The sequence below is a fragment of the Bombus vosnesenskii genome, unplaced genomic scaffold (genome assembly GCF_011952255.1).
Source record: "Bombus vosnesenskii isolate JDL3184/JDL3185 unplaced genomic scaffold, Bvos_JDL3184-5_v1.1 scf7180000013272, whole genome shotgun sequence".
NCBI lineage: Eukaryota > Metazoa > Arthropoda > Insecta > Hymenoptera > Apidae > Bombus > Bombus vosnesenskii.
Genome location: NW_022882930.1, coordinates 3,824,680 through 3,843,915, shown reverse-complemented (window position 1 = coordinate 3,843,915; position 19,236 = coordinate 3,824,680). Strand labels below are relative to the sequence as shown.

At 33.8% G+C, this 19,236-nt stretch overlaps 1 protein-coding gene across 1 annotated transcript; it reads left to right on the top strand.

The window, feature by feature from the left end:
- Positions 1 to 412: 412 nt before the first annotated feature.
- On the top strand, positions 413 to 14,466 carry LOC117231373. The gene is made up of 4 exons (XM_033489762.1): positions 413 to 661; positions 2,881 to 3,758; positions 10,000 to 10,343; positions 14,400 to 14,466. Exons 2-4 carry the CDS (start codon positions 3,654 to 3,656, stop codon positions 14,464 to 14,466), a joined length of 516 nt encoding a protein of 171 aa, XP_033345653.1. The 5' UTR covers positions 413 to 661; positions 2,881 to 3,653.
- Positions 14,467 to 19,236: the final 4,770 nt, after the last annotated feature.

Sequence of the window (19,236 nt, the reverse complement as noted above, 5' to 3'; positions counted from 1 at the left end):
CTACAAAAATATATAAAATATTCAAAATAGATTGCTTATAAGATTTAATAGATGAAACATTTCTATTGGCATTCTATAGGTTCAATCATATTTACAACAATCTAAAATTACATAGACATCCGCACTCTACTTGTTATTCGATATTCAATAAAAAAAATGCTACAAAAAAATATGTAACTATATTAATGGGTTTGAGATATTAAAAGACATAATAAAAGTGAAAAAATGTTGATAGAAAAATCCACCTATTAAAGAGAGGATTAAGAAAAGCGAAAGAAATATTTCCATTTTGCTTAATCCTTCTCATTCCCACTCTTTCTCTATTGCATTTATCTCAATCTAATGCTCAATGTAAAAGTTTTCTGACGTTCAAATGGATCTGAGAGACGATTGGTATTCTCAGTCGACGAGTTCAACTCTCAGCTGTATGAGCGCGCTGGTGGAGGTTTCGCACTTTGTTACAGGACATGTTGTACAGCCTGTGCACCAGTGGAGCCGCTATCGCGGTTCGAGATGCGTCGTTTTTAGTGTTGTCCTTTTCGAAATCATGATATCACGTTTCGACCTATTTTTTGTTTACAGACATTAATGTAAATCGCGTGTAAATATGTGGAAAACAATAATTATTGACTTTATCAGACGTGACCAGGTTATCTGAAAGGTAAATTAACTAGTGCAAGGTGTGACCGCGCGTGATTTCGAGGTAGAGGATAGCTTCTTTCTACTCGACTGCCTTCCATAGCTACTACTGGTTGCCACGAGATCCTTTCGTGTAGATGCGTCTTTTTTCTTTCAAGCAGATCGTCAAGGCTTCCCCAGTGACTTACAGTGATTTAAGAATCAGGTTAAAGGATTACTGATCCTCCCATTGTCTTCGCTGTGAAAGTGTTCGACGCACCTCCGAATGTGATCTGTTGTTTCAAAACTGTGTATACGTGCGTGCGTACCATCCACTTTTCTGTCAATAATTTTCTCTGCTGAATGTAATCAATCGTTTATTTGTCCACAAATACTGCATCTTTCTCATTGATTTTAAAACAGAAAAAATAATTTCATGAAAAAATTTCCATTTCGAAATATTATAGTCGATAATCAAAACAGTTCGAGAGATAAATTTGAACAATTGTCAAATAGTAGTTTGTTAAAAACTTTTTATTTTTGTTCTTTTGTCAAATTTGACTCTTCTTCGATAATAAAGATCCAAAACCATTTCATGTTCCATATTATAGGCTGTTTCCACATGCTTGTAACGAAATTAACGCCAACAATCTTTTATTGATATCGAAGTCTTAAATGATTTTTAAATATATCTCTTGAATAAATGATTTTATAAATGATCATTCCTAGATGAGCGAAACATTTGAAATATTCCATGAACACCATTTCGTAAATAAACAAAAGTTTGAAAATGGCGCGCGAAGGCGCGGGCTCGTAAATATTTGTAATTTTGTTCGATGACGTCCAAATTTTCGGGCTACGGGTTGTCGTACTATCAGATCACGTGAATCATCGTGTGAAGATGTAGAAACACACAAGCGCCAGAAGTACCGTTTCTCAAAACGGTCGCGAGCGAGCGCGATGATAATTTGCAACGTAAACGTTCCCATACAGTTAGTTTCAGGTCAGTTACGAGTTTCATCGTCGACGCTCATCACGGAGAAAATACCAAATTATATTACGGAAATTTTATGCTCATGTAGCGTTAACGATATCGAGGTCGATTCGTTCTTCGCTCTACTCGCGAGGAACAAGTAGAAAATGAGAACAAAGCAATCTTGTCGCAACTTAGATTCGGTCTTACATTCGGATCAAATAAACATCGTCCTCGATTTCTATAGATCATTCTTTTTAATGGCACATACTTCGAGATATGATAATCTTGTTATTAATGCATATTGACGCTAAAAAAGTATTTGCACGATTACTTTTAATAGAACGTAGTTTAGATATAAAATTATAAATAGGAAAGGTTAGGATGAGTATACGATTTACTAGAGTTAGTTTGCGATATCATAGCGCGATACAATTTATTTTTAGAAGTCAACATGCAATACGATTATTGGCATAGGTCAGTATCAAACGTTATTTGAGGAGTTCATTATCTTCAGCACGTTTGGTTATCTAATTAATAAAATAAAGGAGATTTCCTGAAATCGATGGAGAAATTGTCATATTTAATGCAAGTATTAATGCTTAAAATTGGATAGTGCCTTGACAAATAGTGTATTCCACAATTTTGCGTTAACAATAAAGTTTCAACGTGGTATAACTTCCAAATAGCTCTTCGTTATCTCTTTGGATTAGATCAATAGGTATTGGAATTATTAGAAATTGACATAGAAATTGCAAATATCTCAATTCATTGCATATTCTTGTACGCGAATCGATCTCGTGGAGGAACGATTTTCAAATAAATTAAATGCCAGAATACTTTTCAATATTTACAGTCAAGATCATGTAAAAAAACAGAGACGATGAAACTCAGAGAGAAAAACATATATCACGGCGCGTTTCCTATTTACAGGTTTGAAACGCGTGACACGGAGGAGAAACAAAATCGAATATCGCGATTTCTTATTTAATGAAAAGGAACAAGAATCGTCGTTCTATCGCTTTCTCTCCGAACATTTACCATGAAAAAGCTCTTTTAACATTATCTTGTCGAATAATCTTATTCGAGAAACCTTATTTCGTGACAAATATCTGAAGAAGAATGGAACAACAGGTGTCTATACATTCTATATAGGTTGAGTGGTAACGTGAATGGACTGTAATACTCATTTCTATCGTCGATGGATTACGAAACTCAGACAATTGAAAAAAAGGAAGGTATCATTGACACGAATTCATTTTCTCTTTCTAAATCTGTGACATCCACAGTGTAGGGAAAAGGAGAGCAGAAGCAAAAAGAATCTTAATCAAAGCCGCGCGTTCAAGTCGAAACACGTTCGAGGGAAATAAAAGACGACATCTAGGGGGAAGAAGATCGAAACACGTTAGAGGAGGACAAAAGCACGCGGTTGTGGTTTTTAGATACTGTCAGCGAGCGTTGCAAGCGGTGGGAAAAAGTATAGCACGAATGGGGAACGAGAGGCAGGCGAGGACACGAATAGTTGAAGTTGAAAGCCAGAGGACAGGAGAAATGTCTGTAAGGCAAAAATAAAGGTAGAATTATAAAGAACACGTTTAAACCTGTACTAGCGGGTAGCATTACTAGGTGGTAGGGCGAGAGGGGGTGGTGGGGAAAAATTGGTGAATCAGTGGTGGGGTTAGATTGAAGAGTACGAAACAGAACTCTGAAAGAGTATGAAAGACATAAAGAAAAAGCGATAAATGGAGGATGAAAGAGGAAAAGAGTACACGTAGAATGAACGGAAAGAGAGATACGTAGTACGTAAAAGAGTACTCGATCGAAACAGAGGAAAGAGAAAGGTGTGCAGTGAAAAAGGCACGTATAGGTGTATTATATACGTATGTGGTGGTAAGCGAGAGGCGGGAACGTGGATGGAAAAAAAAGGAAGAAGAGGAGGAACAGAAAGAAAAGAAGCGTGAACTGTGAAGTTTTGGATGAAGTGTATGAGATAGTAAGGGAGGTTGAAGAAGAAAGAAGGAAGGTGCGTTACATCCTGGAGTCCGATGTTCAGAGTCGTACGATGGCCGGGGCTCTGTCCGAGAATGCCCCAAGGCCTGTCAGTGTCGTCGCGGTAGGCGGTGCAACCGTTGACAATGCAAGGAGTAACCAGCTTAGCAGACCGCAGGTTTGTATCGTTATTTTTATATTTTTATTTGTAACATTGTTATGTGTTAAACTTGGAATGCGATTTGTCGATCTTTCTATGATGATTTATATTTCATTTTCTTCCATTACTGGTCTATTAAACGCTTTGGTACTGGGTACGAATATACAAGAATTTTATTATTTTTTACATTTTAATGCCTCTATTGTTTAAATCGTACTCCTTTTGCATACAAAATATCATTAATTAGATCTCGACAATAATTTTCTTCGCGTTTGATGAATGTAGATAAAATTCAAAGCTTTTATATTTTTAAGAGAAAGATAGTTTTAGACGGACTTAGGTTATGTTTTTCGGAACTAGTTCGACACATGTATCTATGTACTCGTATTTCACTTGAGAATTCGAACTGTGTGCGATGTGCTAAGTTGCATTTATCCACGTATAAAACGGTAGAGTTCTCTACTGGAAATACTATGGATACGCGTAAAAAATTTATTTAAATGCTACTTGTTTTTTTGCCGATTGTATTACAATTCCAATTTCCGCGATCTTCTTTTATCGAAAGTCTGCTGATCTTCGTTATTTTCTCTAGCATGTATTATTTTTACAGTGTTGAATATTCATTTCCTGTCATAATGAGCATATTCGTAAACAACTCAGTAGAATTCCACTACGGCGCCAATGCGTCTTGGAGGACAAGGATAATACCATTATTCCCTTTTCCAAGAAAAGCGTCTGAGAGTGACGTTATATTGATTTTTTTACGTTTTTCCAGCAAAATAGTCTTAAGTTTTAGACTCGAAGTTTCATTACAAATTATTTTTTAATTCTCAGCGGTTATAAAATCCATAAATTGTGCGAATATAATAATATTTAATAGATAATAACCACTTTTCTGATTTATCGAACATATAATAATAATATTCCTTGTCAATACTGGTTATAGTACTAATAATAGTTGACACGATTTTACGTTTAGAAGCAAGAGAAACTGTTTGGTAGAAAGTATTGGAGATTTCAAAAGCCTTGGAAGAACTAGGATCGAGGATGATAAGGATAGTCAAATTCAGAAAGTTTTAAAGGATATGTAGGACATGGTGACTCGCTGTCAGAGATCGTAGAGCAAGAATAAAGGTCATTAAGAATGAGATAAGGATGGTGAGCCAATTGTTTTGAAGATAATGAACGAAAATATTTGAAGATTACAGTCATTCGATAGCGAATACGATAAGCTGATAGTACTATCTGGTACACCAACAAATAATAAGCGTTAACACGCGTATTATCATATTAAATACACGTATTCTATATTTAAGAAGCGTATAACTAGAATTACTCGGCTAGTCGAGAATTATGTAAGAATCGAAGGGACGTAATGCGGTTAAGATATAATTCCTAAAAATATGTCGACTCAGGAAATCGAAACCGAAGAAATAATTACAGTTACGGGTACGGTTATGGCTGCGGTTACGGTTACGGTTTTCGATACGCCAAACACTTCGTTTTGTTTCTTCCAACCTAATTAGAGAAACGCCGTAAAGCATTATTACCAAAGGCTATTGGTAAAAAGATTCGTAACTTGACATAATCTTTTTGCAAAATATTCCATTACGATAATGACACTTGTTTTAATACATGTAATAAAACCGAAGTTTATGTCTATGATTTACCATAGAAGTACATTTTTTAAGATACGTATCGGTCATAAGTATTTATTAGTATTATAGTATATTATTAGTACACATTAGTTTATATGTATAAGTATTTAAATCCATTAAAACCTCGTTACACGTTAAACTTTTTACGTTTATTACAAATTTTAACAAATTTTATTCAATTTAGTATTCTACGGCACAAATATTGTATTTACTATATTATTCACGTACAAATTAGATTTAATAGTACTTTCATATGACTAAAAATTTGACACCAAAAAGATTATATGCAGACGCTGATTAAAAAACGCTTCGTTGCAAGATATGATTTCCAATAGAATAACTAGAAAATAAAAATAGCGAAAAGCATTCGATTTATATTAAGTATCAGCAGATGTTCTAATACTTGCGAGTGACTGTGTATGTGTACCTAAAAACTTTTAGTCGAACGAAACACCTTTTGAAACGCGTTTCTCGTCAATGCACGTTTGCAGGAGAAAACGATGATCTAGCTCACGGGTTTCAGCAACCCGACCTCGAACGTACATATTCGAAAGAGGATTTATGCAACATTTCAAACGCTAGGATACTATTAGGGTCGGAATGCGATTAATTATATTCTCGTACTTTGAATGCAAGTTAAAGAAGTTTTTATGTAATCAATCGTCGCGACCTGGATTACAAATTAATCTAAAAGAAAATGTTATTATTTCGGAAGTGTAAATGTATATTTATATTTATTTCTCCATCCATGTATTGCTGATTTTGGATACGATCGATTGTCTTGAACCTAAATTATTCTTAAACCGTGAACGTAAGACCTAGGACCTATAAATAAATTGTTAATCTGTGGTAGCAACGTTTCAAGAAGTGTTCATGTAATATAATACATTGGTATTATAGTAAACGTTAATACGTACATGTATGTAGCCCTGATATATATACTGAGGTCAAAAATTAAAGGAGTAAATGTACTTAAATATGTAGACACCAATTGATTCAACCATTTCAAGCACAATTAGAGTCATATGCATACCGGACGCGTGTAGGCTCCTTTATTAATCCGAATGGATCCTAAAGTGAAAAGGTCTTGAATTTCAGGTTGCAAACGTCATCTGTGGATGGATTTTGTGTCATTTTATTTAAAACTACTGCAACTTCCAACCTCCCATCACCCTCCCACCTTAGATTACTCTTTGTAATCTCATCAATCATTACAACTCACATTATAATGTTCACCCGATTCTTCTCAATTTTAATATACATTTTTTTATTTATTTGTGATCCATATCACTTGCCTTCGGATGGCTTTCGGTTACATTTCTGCTTATAATACCTTATATTATGTTTTATAATCTATCTAATGTCTAATGGTCTAATAATCTAATCTACAGTTATCTAATCTGTATAATAATCTCACTGAATTAGGATTAATTTGAATTTATCATTTTTAATTATTTATTAACTATTTGGAATTAGAATGAAATCAAACCTAACTAAAGACTCGAACTCAACTCAATTTGAGCTTAAACATATTGAACACAAACATATACGTGAACATAAACAATTTTAGAACTATTCTAGTTTTAATATACATAAAACATGTTTTCTCTCTGTGTTAGAAATGAATTTAGTAACAATATGTTATTGACTGAAATATGAAAATTCATCAGCAAATTGTGAGAAGATTTTAGAATTTCTAGAGCTTTGCATCATTTTTTATAAACCATATATATGGGTGGAGACTTGTTCTTTCCCTTTAAATTATGTATTCTCATTCGTTTCAATTTCTCCGATACAAGTTAGCAATTGCGATATTAAATATCGGTAATTAATAAACAGATTTTTAACTTTGTTATTCGTCACGTTCATCTTATTTTGGCTCGTGAAAACATCCCTTAAATTGTTATTTTTACCAGCTTCACCCGTGTAAATTCTCGACACGGTGGAATTTTTTATTTAAACCATTTTTCGCGCCTCATAGTTTTCAATAAAGATATTTTATGAGATATATATTTCCATTCCTTTATTTCCAATAATACGAACCATTGCCGATACGTATCGAATATTTCCCTGAATATTACTTTCCATGCCAGTTTTATGGCGCCCGATGACTATAGTTTCCACGTGTTCCCGTGTTAATCGCGTTGATATCTTTCCGTATTTCTATTTTTCATTCGCACGAATCGTCACCATAACGTATATTTATTCAAATTATTCCATCATTTGCGTGCGAGCTTGACTCGTCGAAGACTCACAACGTAATAGACTCTAATGTACTTTTGCCCGTATAGTGTCGCCAGTTCCCGAAAAGCGAAAAGAAAGAAGAGAAAAGACCAGATACGTGATCTCATTAACTCTCATTAACTTTACATATACAGCGACTTTACTGAAAAATTCACTGATTAATGAACAAGAAATTTATTCAGAAATGGATAAACAGTTTGTAATAACGAGTTAATTTGCGTTGGGTAAAGTGTTAATTAGTAAGATACAAGTTGGATAAAATATTCAAGTTATTAATTCTTAAGTTATAAAGTTATAAAGTTACCAAGTTATAAATTCTTATTTTTATAAATACTAAAAGAGTAGCATCTAGTTAGATATTTTTTTCGATTATCAAATATAATAATAATAATAATAATAATTTTGTTGAAAGTGACAATGTGAGTTCGTGCTCGCCATCTATATGCAGATGCGTTAGTTATAAGAAATAGTAACTAGACGATAATCCTAGTTACAATCGATAGGTTTAAGATGATTTCTCGTCTTTATCCCTAGTTTTTGTAAGTGCGTGCAATAAAGGTTTTTTTTGGCTCAGAACGGTGTGATAGATTTATCCATTCAATAAAGTAATAACTATTGTGATCCTGCGTCTGAGTATAGAAATAACAACAAATTTATTTATACTGTGGATCCATAGCCTATTACAAGGAAATTGTTTCATTCTTATTCTTCGTTTCTTACACTATATTGCATTCTTACATCGAGTTCTTAGTTACTGTATTATATTGCTATTTTATTGTGTTATATTATATTACTTAACTCTTTCTGTGGACATAATTAGTACGTATCTATCCTAACGTATGCGATATAGTGGTATATTATATACGTAACTATATCTGCATCTATATGTATCTCTACATGAAAGTATGTTTTCCATACACATATCAAGGTTTATCATTCATCTGTTGGGTTGGCAACTAAGTGATTGCGGATATTGTCAATACCACCTAATGACAAAATCCGCAATCACTTAGTTGCCAATTGTACGTACAGATGCTTATGGCTTTTACGCTTGACTACCAAATATAACAATAGCTGCTATATTTTTGCTAAATGCTGCTATAATTTTGCTAAATTTCCCACAAGTGCATAAAAATACGCGGACTAATAATTTCGCTGTTCATTACTCTTCTAGAATTATTTTTGCTATTTATATTTGTTGTATAACCGCTTATATTCGTAATCGAATAAAAGATTGATTAATAATTCGAGAAACATTTCGAAAGTGTTTAGAGTCGAAAGAAATTTAGAAACTGTAATTTTTTAATATTCTTACAATATTTCATCATGGATAAAAAGAAAATATTTTACATAAGGAGAAAGATCTTTTTATCGTTATACTCTCTCTCTCTCTTTTTCTATTAATTTATCATCTTTAAGAGACTGATTACCTCTATGAGCAGACTTTTTGATATTTTAATGTAACGAGATTATTCGACCACCTATTTCGTTGTCACCCCGTATACGTGTGTATTTTAAAGGTTAAAAGTGAGTGATTACGTAGTAAGTAATAAGGAACGGAAATCACGAAATCGTGATTAGAATGGGAGAGAACGCGCGAAAGTGCAGTAGATATAGAATAGCAAAAGGAACAATTTCGAGTGCGCTGGCTGTCACAAATGCAGGATGCCGTATTATGTGCACAGGTGAAAATTCAGATTATTATCGCGAATTCGCACAGCTAGCCGTATTTTCCTCTAATTAGCGGAGAAAAATGGATAATGGGCTAGGAAAATCTTTTTTTTAAATAGAAAGCCACGTCTTTGAAGTTACTGGAAACGTGAAAGATAGTAAATACCACGCATTGAATAGCGAAAGACAGTATATAATAGATTTTACTTTCATGCCAACAAATATAGATAAATTACAAAGTAAAACACACGAATAAACTCATTGGTAGGTCAGAACGTTATTATAACTAGATCGTGAATATTTAATACGCAAATGCATATTTTGCAACTAAGAAATAAAACCAAAATAGCAAACCGTCTGTTTCGCTAAATATCATAACGTCCACTCTACTTTGGATGCTTCATATATTTATATACTTTTGCCATTACGCCATGTATTACGTTCATTTGTACATTTCTGAATTTTCCTTTAAACGCCTGAACATTCGCAATCTAAGCGCAACCGATAATTCTCTAATTTTCGTCTAGCCATTGATAATCCCTGTCGCGTCTCTTCTCCATAAGCAAAATCATACATTCTGTTAAAAATCCTGAAAGTAACGTTGCACACTTGGAATAATGGAAGAGCAGAATTCGCAAGGAGAATAAAGAAGATGAATAATTTGAATGTTTCCGTGAACTTTGCAGGAGTCGCGGGACAATGCGCGGTCTTTCACTTCAACGGAGGCACAAACGGAGCTACCGCTGCAAAATGGTCCAGAGGCGTTGGAGGATCTCGACGGCGTCCGCGGTGCTCGTCGAAGAGAGAGGCGATTGCGAAGGCAACATCGTCGAGCCTTGAGATCATGCTCGATGCCACCATCTTATCCTGGGACGTCGACGGGATGTCAGGCTTCCTCTACAGCACCGGGTGTACCTTTGGTCACTCCTACCAGAGGATTTCTACATCTTCCACCGCCCCATTTGGGCCTTAGGGGTCTTAGTCTTGGACTACCGTTTCCGGTCTCTACCAGCGTCTCTGCTTTTGGACGGTAAATATACAAATGTATATTCGTTTCGTATTATATTGCTCAGAATTATTCGAACAACTTTGAAAGCTGATAAATGCCGATGAATATTTGTGGTTCTTCAGGTTTCGATAGTATTATTATTAGTACGTTGCGCACTGTCCCGATGTTCGGTGAACATTCCAGTTCGCTTCTACAAGGCAGACGTGAAAATATTTTCCTTCTCTTGGAAAACGATCTTCCCCCATGTCTATCATATCCTCAGGAAAGCAAAGGAATATCGCAGCATCTTCAATTTCTGTTCAACATATTTCATTTTTTAAAATTCAACATTCATTGTTACTCGAAGGTTCTTGAAAGTTGATGAATATTGTTTGAATAATTGAATTTTAACACGCATAATGAGACACAGGATTTTGATTTTCTATAATTTTGTATATTTTCATCGTAATGTTACATATATAATTCCTCATAATAGTATCGTGTATAATACACCAATATCTCGTAAGAGCATTTTTAACTATTTGTTTTAAAAACGTTGCAGGCTGTCTAAATTCTGGACAAATCAATGCTGATATTTCATAATTGTGTGTATATAGGATAAATCTTATAGAAAGATTAAAATATGTAAGCGTAGAAAATGAGTTTGGAAAAGCAATCAGATTCGTACATTAGTGAAACAGACGACGGTTTTGTCTACCGTCTGCCACTCGTGAATTCTTCACGTGCTTGCTTTTGACAATGTGCGAACGCTTCTGATACGCGACTTTGTGCACTTTGCTGCTCCATTACGAACGTTTCTTTTTGAAACGTTTTCAAGTATGTTCTTCGATGCTTGTCGCACGAGTCTCGCCCCGTTTTTACATTTCTATATATATTACAACGTCCCTTTGAACTCTGGACGCTCGTTCGATCATCGTATAAAATTATACTTGCTTATTTATTTGTTGACGTCAAAGGAATCATAAAAATATGTTTCCGCAATCGAACGTTGTATAGTTGCATCTGAAAACTAGCGTTTCATCTTTTTCCTGATGTTGCGTAAACATCGTTTGTCAATTATTGTTCGAGTCGTTCTAAAGTTACGTTCACATATATGTAAATATAAATACATATTTCATAAGCTTTAAACACATGCATACAGCTTGTACATATTATTATTTTCCAGTATATTTTTTGTAAATGGTATGTTTATGAGAAACATACGAAAGGGCAAAATTTTACTATTTTTTAATGCAATGGAGTGAATAGATTTTTTTTTAATTTGTTATGATTTTGTATATTCTCGATTGGTGACAAATTATTAGCATCGTCGTGGATTAAAAAAATTATTTAAGTTTGTCATGGTATAGCGAGGGCATAAATATTTATAAATCACGTAATGAATATTGTTTTTTTTTACATTAATAGTAACTTGTTGCTAAACTTAAAACTAAAAATAACCCGATGAGTGAACTCTAATGAAAGCGGATCTTAATCGAAAGGAAAAACAATTATGCAAAATTAATCATAGAGGAAGAAAAATGAAAATATTTATTTGAATAATCGTACTCTAATACCAATTACTATCTCAAAGGATTGCATTGATGTTTTGTCTATGTATTATACATACAAACCGGGTATGTAACAGTTTGTGAAGAATATATTTATCATTCAGTTTTACTTTTGAATATTTGTGGCGTGTTTTTCATTGAACAGGAGATCGTATAGATTACATCAGCATCTTCTAAATATATATGTTACTGGTATCGTAAAATTATCCTAGCAAACCCAATTTAACTTGATTCATAGCAATCAATGTATTCATCTCCCACTATGTGATTAACCAGTTCTTACGACTGGAAAAAGGAGTAAAATAGAGTTTAGATCTTGAAATTGATTGCTTTCACTATCGTTTGGCAATTTTTGATACTTTAGCTTTTAAAATTAGTAACAAAACCGCCGCTTCTAACCGGTTGCGGAAGACAACCTGTATAACTTGTACAACTTGTGTAATGTTAGATTGCTATGTACGTTTTCACTATATGTAGAACGTTTTCTACGATTCTACCAGAATAGTTTATATAGATATTTACATTATTACGCATTGATATTCATATAGATAAGTAAACCATGTACATATGGCTTATTTATATCTTTTACACACATTTCTGTCATTATTTTTGACAGTTTGTTAATACATTGATAAATTGTGAATTTCACATTGCCGGCCACGGGTATTGCACCATTTATTATAATTCTCGCTATTTTATTACAAATCTGATATTTCGTCATTTTACATATACACAGCATAAAGTAAAATTTGTTAGAATTTTCGCAATAAATAAAATAAATGACTGGTAAAATGTCCTATCATAATACTTGTGGTCGGTAGTGCGAGTCTACATCCAATGTTACAAATAATTAGTTGTATGTTTCTCGCCTATATACTTTAAGCCTGTCACGGCAGACAACTTTGCAATCCATTGATAACAAGTACGAACAGTCGCAGCACTTTCGCCAAGTGTGAAACGAATGTTTTTTGCTATGTCCGTTGCACTATGACGAAGTTAAAACACGTAAAGTGTTAAGTAAATGTCTTACATTTTACATGGACAGTAGCCATTTCAGACGCAAGAAACCTTTCTAGAGACTAGCTACTAGGGTAACAACAAGTATCTTCTGCAGTCTTCTTTAGGCTATAGCGTCACTGTTCATATCGACAGTTGTAGGATCTGTTCTCTTCCTCTGACATGGTCCTTTATTAATAATTTCATTGTACTATATGCTATTCTTATTGTTGTTATTTCTATACTCAGAGGTAAGATCAGAATAGTTATTATTTTATCGAATGGATAAATCTATCACACCATTCCGAGCCAAAAATACCTTTATTGTACGCCCTTATAAAAACTAGGGATAAAAACGAGAAAGCATCTTAAGCTTATCGATTAAATCTATCGATTGTAACTAGGATCATCGTCTAGTTACTATTTCTTATAACTAACGCATCTGCATATAGATGGCGAGCACGAACTCACGTTGTCATTTTCAACACTTATATACAGGGTGATTGGTAACTGATGGTACAAGCGGAAAGGGGGTGATTCTACGCGAAAAAAGAAGTCGTAAATATAGAATAAAATTTCTTTTTTTAATTTTTTTAAAAATCTACAGTGAGATCCGTTATAACGAGACGTGATAAGTGCACGCGTGCCGAGCGAAAATTCAAAGTCGATTTTCTCGAAAACAAAGCCTCGAACGAAAAATTTTTATTCTATATTTTCGACTTCTTTTTTCGCGTAGAATCACCCCCTTTCCGCTTGTACCACCAGTTACCAACCACCCTGTATATAAAATAAAATGTAACGTATAGCATGCACTGTGTTATAAAATTAACAATTTGTATAATCTCATGTAATAATTTCATTATAAAATTTGATGTAATTTACATATATCTAATTCGGCAAAATCTTATATAGGTATTGGTAATTTCAATAAATTTGTTTCATGTAATAAATTTTACGCTTTCATAAAGTTACACAGCGATCTGATAAGCACATGTGTATACGTATATTCAAATTTCACTTGCTTTTACGAATATAAGACCTCGTCACTGTCATCCAATGTATTTACATAATTGTTAATTGGAACATTCGCGCGTTATTCATAAAACTGTCAGCCGTTGCGACCTCTCTGAAAATTGTGTACCTGAAATGCGTCGCAAAAAGTAAGCGACGACGACTATACTCGTCAAACATAGCATATGCGTGGCTGTTATAATATAGGATTAAGTTGTAACGAAATGACTGTCTTATTTTTTAATTTTATCACTGACAGAGCTCGTCATAACGCAAAATATTGCCATTTCTTCACGACGAATTATTTCGTCATTTACTCGTCAAAAACAGCTAGCTGGTCAAATAACAGATAAAAATTAGTTTGGTAGATGAGAAGATGGACATAGCTGGCTGTATGACGATCGTAGCGGAGCGTAAGCCAAGCATAGTAGAGGACAAGCGTGTCGAGCGACTTGCCAACTTACCAGGAGTAAACTTACGTGTCAGTGGGTCATTCCAACGGTTGGTTCTTGTCTTGCAGGGATGCAGTACCGAAGCAGTGTTGTGGCCTCGGTTCCCTCCTGTACGTTGGTCCATACCTGGAGTAGTTGGCCTGGTGTGCGCGGGTGCTGGTGCTCTGCTGGGGGCCCTCAGGGCTTCTGGTCGCGATCACATCGCTGTCGCGCTGCTTATGATCGGTAACGAATCATACTTTTCTCATGTCACTTGATTTATTACCTGACGATCAATTTTTACGTTTGTATATTTGTATACAGTGACAACAGGACTCTATTGCACTTGTTATAGTATTTACAGGATTAATTAATTAGGTTCAAGTGTATTACATTTTGTAGGATCTAATAGCACTTGCATATGACTACAAAAATTTGATACTGTGAAAGTGGAACGTATAGAATCTGATAAGAAGACACTTTTTGTAGCTACTGTATTCTCCTGAAAGATGCTTGAATTTAGGATAATCTTTTCGCATCTGTTTGATTTGTACAGGCATTTAAATTTATACACACGTATATTTTTATATAATGTATAAATTTATGCATTGTATATGTTACATTTTTGTATGTACTGTCATCTATGAGTATTTGTATATCTAGTCCTTACATTTATTGGCACGTTCTAACAAAGTTTACTCTGTTTTGTATTTTATGTTACAAAGAATATTTGATAGGTATTTTTTAGAAGGAAAATCTTGTATGTGTAAGAAAAGGACTTAGGTAGAGTTGTTTATTAAATAAAAATAACACTGTTACTAAGGAGAATTCTCTTATGTAGAAAGCGTTTAATTGCAACTAGATTATTTTAGATAATTCTGACAACTTACTTGGGAAATTTACTTAAAAGATTCGAGAGGAATTAGAAAATAATTTTAATATTAAAGACGTTAAATAAATATTTAAGCTTCCCGTTACTTTTCATTATTTTTATCATTTGTGGCTAGGGAACACTGGAAGCTATATTCACAATGCTTTATATCTTTTGGGCCTCGGTCGACCGATGATTTCTAGCGGTTTTAAATATCGCATATTTTAGTACAAAAGAATCCTTCGCTCTTTGTCTGCTCCAACTAGTCTTTTCACAAAGTACATTCCGTTTCGGTAAAGAACTGAATAATAGCCAAAGAGAACATGCATACATTATCGTACAAAAGTTTAGTACTATCTAATCTTCCATTCTACGTTTATTCTACAGTACAGTACAGTGTTATCATCAGGATAAACAAATAATATTTATCTTGTATGTTGATAAAATCTTTTTGTTGATACATTAGATAGACTGCAAAGTACTCCAGATTAGGTTTGATAAATGTTTAAGTATGGATGCTACTGTGTCATTACCTCTTGAGATTACTTAAATACTGCTTTTAAGAGCGTTATTGTTCACGAATTCCCTTGAAACTATTTAAATATTATACCTTTAGGAATTATATACAGTCATAGTTGAAAGATAGAAAAGAATCGCACAAGACTGTGATGAAATAGCAAGCATATAATTTATTCGAATAATAGGCACGAAGGTTTGTCTTCGTTCCTAAGAAACATCGTAGTTTGTACTTGTTCACAAATTTAATATTATTATTATCAAACAATTGCTTCGACAGGTGTATTTCGTGTATTCGCGTCACGTTGTTCTAAGCCTGGCGTAACGATACCGAAGAAGGACATCTGTTTCGGAGAATACATGGTCAAATAAGACTTGGAAAATCTTTCATCATTTTCCCAACTCTAATCTTCAAATCTCTTTTCAAGTATAAAGATTGAATGGGATATACAGAGATATTTCCCAATAAAAAAAATTGTTTACAATAGAGAAAAGTTTTCTTAGGGAATGAAGCGTATGGAAAGAAGCGAGTATTATTCTCTTATTACGGAATATTCTCAATGTTTTGCATAACACATCTGCGAGGAAGTTCATTTCATGTTAAAAGTAAAAGTGGATAATCTCGTGGAAGATATATAGACAAATTTAACAAAAATATTTGTTAGGTCGCGAAGTACGCGATAATATTTGTTAAAAATACGATTCACAAGACTTATTGAATACGATTGGACGCACAATGAAGCTATAAACTTTTATTCATACACAGCGAATTTTTTAATTTGTCAAATAATTAACAAGCTACTTGCTGTATAAGAAGATATTTGAAATAAAAATTGAACAGTGCCGTAAGATCAAATACTATACTTTATAATACATTAACGAATACATTCAGTATTAAAAAGGTTAGCATTAGCATTAGGATATTTATGGCATATGGAATTAAGCTGATGTCATACATCATTTCCTATATTTATCTCATTTGTGGAACATTTTTTTAGTAATCTGGCCCAATTATATTTTGTATGGGACTAAATTATTTAACCCTTAATATTTACATAAGGAAATGTATTTATCTAAGTTCTGTCTTGCCGTTTTATTTTCTACAATAACAAGGTTTCGAATTCCATTGCGTTTTCGCGTAACACGAAATTCAGCTCGGCTCAATACCCACTTAATAAACCCATTGGATTTAACGGTTCGTTAATGCTATTGAATCGAAGAAAGTAAGCAATCTCTATCCTCATAGCCCGGGTACTATCGTGTGAAATTGGTTCAACACTTTCACAACGGGAAATCTAGAGATATCCAGAATATCTACTCTTACTAAATTTTGGACGGATTAAATTACTGAAATATTATATTTATAAGTTTTGATGTTCTTCTAACAGCGAGCTGAATTATTCTGTGTTATAACACGCTTGAAATACGTGCGAGGTGTATTAAAAAATGAACAAAATACTAGATAGAATATTTTAACTAATTAATAGTATCAACGGTATGGATATCATTAATGACAATAATTCGTTGATTTCTAATTTTTAACGTATACCGTAAACGTTTCCTACTGATTTCCTATGAATATTGCTTTTCTATGAATTACAAAAGAGAAATATTTTTAAAACACGAAACATTTGTACGTATATGTTTCGCGAGTTAAAAAGAATCTTCAGATCTTGATTTTCTATGTATATTGGTACTCTATAAATTAAAAAAAATATACTGCTTTTAACATACGCGAGTAAAGAAGAATCTCCACTCGAGAATATTGATTAATCTTTCCTCGACAGTGGTTTTCCATAAATCGAGATTCTATGAAAAAAAAGACTTTTGAAACACGAAATATCGTACATCATATATTTTTTGAGTTAAAAAGAATCTCCGCTCGATTTCATGAAATTCGTACAAATTCGATCTTATGGTCCCGTAAATGGGTAGCGTGGTAGCTGACGAGTTAAGAACATTTTACGAGACCATCGCATCGCATCGATCCGTTTCTCTGGAGATTTCTCAATTTTATGTTCCACGAATCTCACGGTCCCTCCACGTGTAGTGTAGGCGTACGATCCCTGTAGGTTAGCGCGTTCTCCCATTGTGAGAGGCATTCTATGCGGGTCGCAGGTTACATGCCCACGTTTAGAAAGTAACCAGTTGCCAGCACGGTTCTCCTTCTTTCGTATAGCGCCACGATCGGTCGATCTGGTCGACCAACAGGTCCTTGCGGTTTCTCGTTGCCGCTGCTCCGTATTTCATAACTTCTTTCTTCGATCCTCCGTGTTCCTCTAACATCTCTTTTTTCTGGTCGCTCGTGTTTTCTTTTTTCACCTTCAACGCGTTTACTGTCGCACAAATTTTATATACCTTACATATTCTTTGTATATTTTTATATTTTTACTTCGTATTTCGCAACTTCCTCCCTCGATCCTCCGTGTGCCTTTAACATATCTTTCTTATTTCCTGGTGCTTTTCTTCTGACTTCTCCGCGAATGTTTCATATATAATATATTTTGTATAATATATTACATAATATATTAGGTAGTCCGAAAAGTCTCTTTCGTTTTATAAGGAAATAATAGATGCACAACATTTTTGTTTTATGTTATTTTATTGAATTATGTATGATCCATTTTGTTCTATTACACTGCACTATGTACATTTGGCAGGTTAGGTTTCACGTTTGTAGAAACATTGCCAGGTAAAGCAACTGCGTGCAGATAGTGAAATACGCTTTTAGGACAACCTAGTACATGTAATAATATGATAAATAGTACAATAATATAATTGTTGTTATTTCTATACTCAGAGGTAAGATCAGAATAGTTATTATTTTATTGAATGGATAAATCTATCACACTGTTCTGAGCCAAAACGCGCTTACAAAAACTAGGGATAAAAACAAAAAAGGCATCTTAAGCCTATCGATTAAATCTATCGATTGTAACTAGGATCATCCTCTAGTTACTATTTCTTATAACTAACGCATCTGCATATGGATGGCTAGCACGAACTCACGTTGTCATTTTCAACAATAATACGTACAAAAAATATATATTTTTTATACATTTATACAGAGCATTTCATTTTTACCTTGCTAATCCTGTGTCAGAACATTCTACAATTAAAAGCAAAACGAAAACGTTATACAAATGCAGGGTCGTAAATGCTTCATTAGTAGAAAGTCACGATAAAAATAACACGATAAATGACTGGATTCTCGATCGATCGATTGCTCGTGTTTACCGAAGTTCTTCTTCAAAGTGTCGACCATGCTCGTAAATTGCCATCGTTCATAAATCGATTCTACTGCCATCTGAATTTCATTTTGATTTTCTCGTATTTCGAAGGCAGCATAAATCAAACAAGAAACCAGTCGTCTATAATTTTGATCCTATGTCTATGTAACCTTCTTTCCTCATTCTTAATCGTGAAATATGCCGAAACCGTTTGGCGGGATAAAAATGAAACGTGCTGTATATTTTTCTTTATATTTTTGTCCCCTGTTTCACAACATCTTCCCTCAATTCTCTATGCGCCATTAACAT

Coding starts and splice junctions, on each gene's coding strand:
- LOC117231373 (XM_033489762.1), top strand. CDS start 3,654: ATGGCCGGGGCTCTGTCCGAGAATGCCCCAAGGCCTGTCAGTGTCGTC. Junction 3,759..9,999: donor ACCAGCTTAGCAGACCGCAG/GTTTGTATCGTT, acceptor TGAACTTTGCAG/GAGTCGCGGGACAATGCGCG. Junction 10,344..14,399: donor AGCGTCTCTGCTTTTGGACG/GTAAATATACAA, acceptor CTTGTCTTGCAG/GGATGCAGTACCGAAGCAGT.